Source organism: Antrostomus carolinensis, unplaced genomic scaffold, assembly GCF_000700745.2.
Source record: "Antrostomus carolinensis isolate BGI_N321 unplaced genomic scaffold, ASM70074v2 scaffold38208, whole genome shotgun sequence".
In the NCBI taxonomy this organism is placed as follows: Eukaryota; Metazoa; Chordata; class Aves; order Caprimulgiformes; family Caprimulgidae; genus Antrostomus; species Antrostomus carolinensis.
The window spans coordinates 1-2,034 of NW_010331601.1; the positions used below are offsets into that span (position 1 = coordinate 1).

The 2,034-nt window shown below is 55.8% G+C and overlaps 1 protein-coding gene across 1 annotated transcript in view; it reads left to right on the plus strand.

Annotated features, from left to right (window-relative positions):
* Positions 1-1,012: 1,012 nt before the first annotated feature.
* The window catches only part of ARHGEF11 (Rho guanine nucleotide exchange factor 11), a gene marked incomplete at both ends in the record, with an annotated part of 13,467 nt that continues 12,445 nt past the window's right edge, over positions 1,013-2,034 (plus strand). Inside the window, 4 exon segments of the mRNA XM_029086293.1 lie at positions 1,013-1,051; positions 1,150-1,207; positions 1,715-1,893; positions 1,981-2,034. The exon segment at positions 1,981-2,034 is cut by the window's right edge and continues 7 nt beyond it. Of these exon segments, the coding sequence (XP_028942126.1) occupies positions 1,013-1,051; positions 1,150-1,207; positions 1,715-1,893; positions 1,981-2,034 (330 nt within the window).

The following is a 2,034-nucleotide window of genomic DNA, read 5'->3' on the forward strand; positions in this document are numbered from 1 at the left end:
GGGTGGGGAATTCCCTTTTGTAGCCCTGGGTAAACAGACTCAGCAGCTCACTGCTCTTGGCGCTTGTGCTGCAGGAGACGCTGCCGGTTTTGCTGTCTAATGACTTTGTGGGGTGGCAGGGCTGGGAGCAGCAATTTAAATAGACAATGAGCTGCTTATTTTACAGCGGATGTTCCCACCTCCCCCCCCTTCCCCTCTTCTAGCCCAAAAGCCAGGAAAAATGAGAATATAAGAAAGGGAAAACGCTGTGAGTTTCAAGGGCAGGTTAGCGCTGGAGTGCTTCTCTCCTGCAACTGGAGCTGCCTGGGGAGCCCCCATTTCAGCCCCCTCACCCCAGGGCTGGCTGAGGGGACAGGGACAAGGTCCCTAGGTGTAGGACAGCCCAGAGTCCTGTCCCCTCTCTCCCTGCTCACTTCATTTACCAATAATTAGACTGTTAAAGCCGAAAGAATCCAAACAATCCGGTGTACTTTCCACTCTCGGAGCTCACTACTGTGTCTCAGCCCCTTGGCTTGGAGTTGAACCTAATGGAAACATTTTCCTCTTGGTTTTGGCTTTAGGAAAAGTGAATTTTTCATGTATTCCAACCTTGGCAGCTTTGTTAAAGAGCAAGCAGGGGGAGAGGAGGCAGAGCAGTGCTGCTCTTCCTGGGCCCCACTCCTGCCTTTGGATCCAGGCACGTGGTGGTTCTCTAGATGTGTCGGAGCCAAGTCGGATGGTGGGAAACAGTTTGGGGCCCTCTCGTCCATCCCAAGATGGATGGAAAAGGCTGGGATCTGGCTGGGTAAGATGGCCAGATGATCTGTGTGCTGGGTGTTGTGCTTAAAGCACCCAAAGCTTGGTTACCAGCCTTGTCCTGTGGAGAATATGTGCCTGGTGGTCCCTGTGTCCCCACCCTGGCAGGAAAAATGGCACAGAATGTGCCAGGACAATCTGGGAGTGGCAAGAGCTTCTGGCTCTGTCTGCTGCCTCTCCAGCTCTCCTGATGCCTGTTCTCCTCCCTGTGTTGCAGATGAGAGCTGGGGTGCAGGAGGGGGACCGGATAGTCAAGGTGAGCATTCCCAGCTGTCCCCCAACTGCTTCTCCATGTGGGGCTGTGCTCCCCGTTGTCCCCCACCAGCCTGTCTGACCCTCTCTCTCCTCTCCCAGGTGAACGGCACAATGGTGACCAACAGCTCTCACCTTGAAGTGGTGAAGTTAATCAAATGTGAGTATGGCCAGGGAGCTGCGGTGGCTTCTTCCTATCCCAGGTGACTGGTAGCCCTGGTCCTCACTGTCTGGTCACCCTGTGTCATCGTGCCTGGGCTGCTGTAGGTGAAACGGGAGGAGCGGCGATTAGGGAGATTGGTGGCAGCCAGCCCCCACCTCTTGCACCCACAGGGTGACAATCTGCCCCATAGCAGGGTCCTAAAAAGACAAATGAGTGTTTACAGCCTCGGTCATGAGCCTTGCACCTTGTTCCTCCCCAGCCCAGGAGGTTCCCACCCAAGGGCAGGTCTTGATTCTTGGGAAAAGATAGGAAAATCTGTCTCAGTCCTTCCAGAGAGTGTTTGCTGGGCCAGGGTAGCATCTGCCACAGCAGAGTTGGCCTCGCTGCTTGCAGGGACAGGGACGTGCCCGCCCCGATGTCGTGACACCCGTCAGATGTTTTAGGTTTAGAGAGTGAATAACAAAAGTCTTTCTCACCCTCCCTTTCCCTCCCAAATTTTTCCAGCTGGTGCCTACGTTGCTCTGACCCTCCTGGGCTCTCCCCCTCCATCGGTGGGACTCTCCAGTTCTCAGCAAGACGTCAGCATGGCGGGGACACCCCGCATCACCCCAGCCTGTCCCCCACCGCCTCCCCCACCACCGCTCCCTCCGCCGCAGCGCATCACGGACCCCAAACCGTTGCAGGTAGCAAACCGTGCGGTGCCATCCTCACCAACACCCTAGAGAAGGGCAAATCTCAACCCACCTCTTTGCATCCATCCGAAATTGCAGGACCCTGAAGTCCAGAAGCACGCCACACAGATTCTCCGCAACATGCTGCGACAG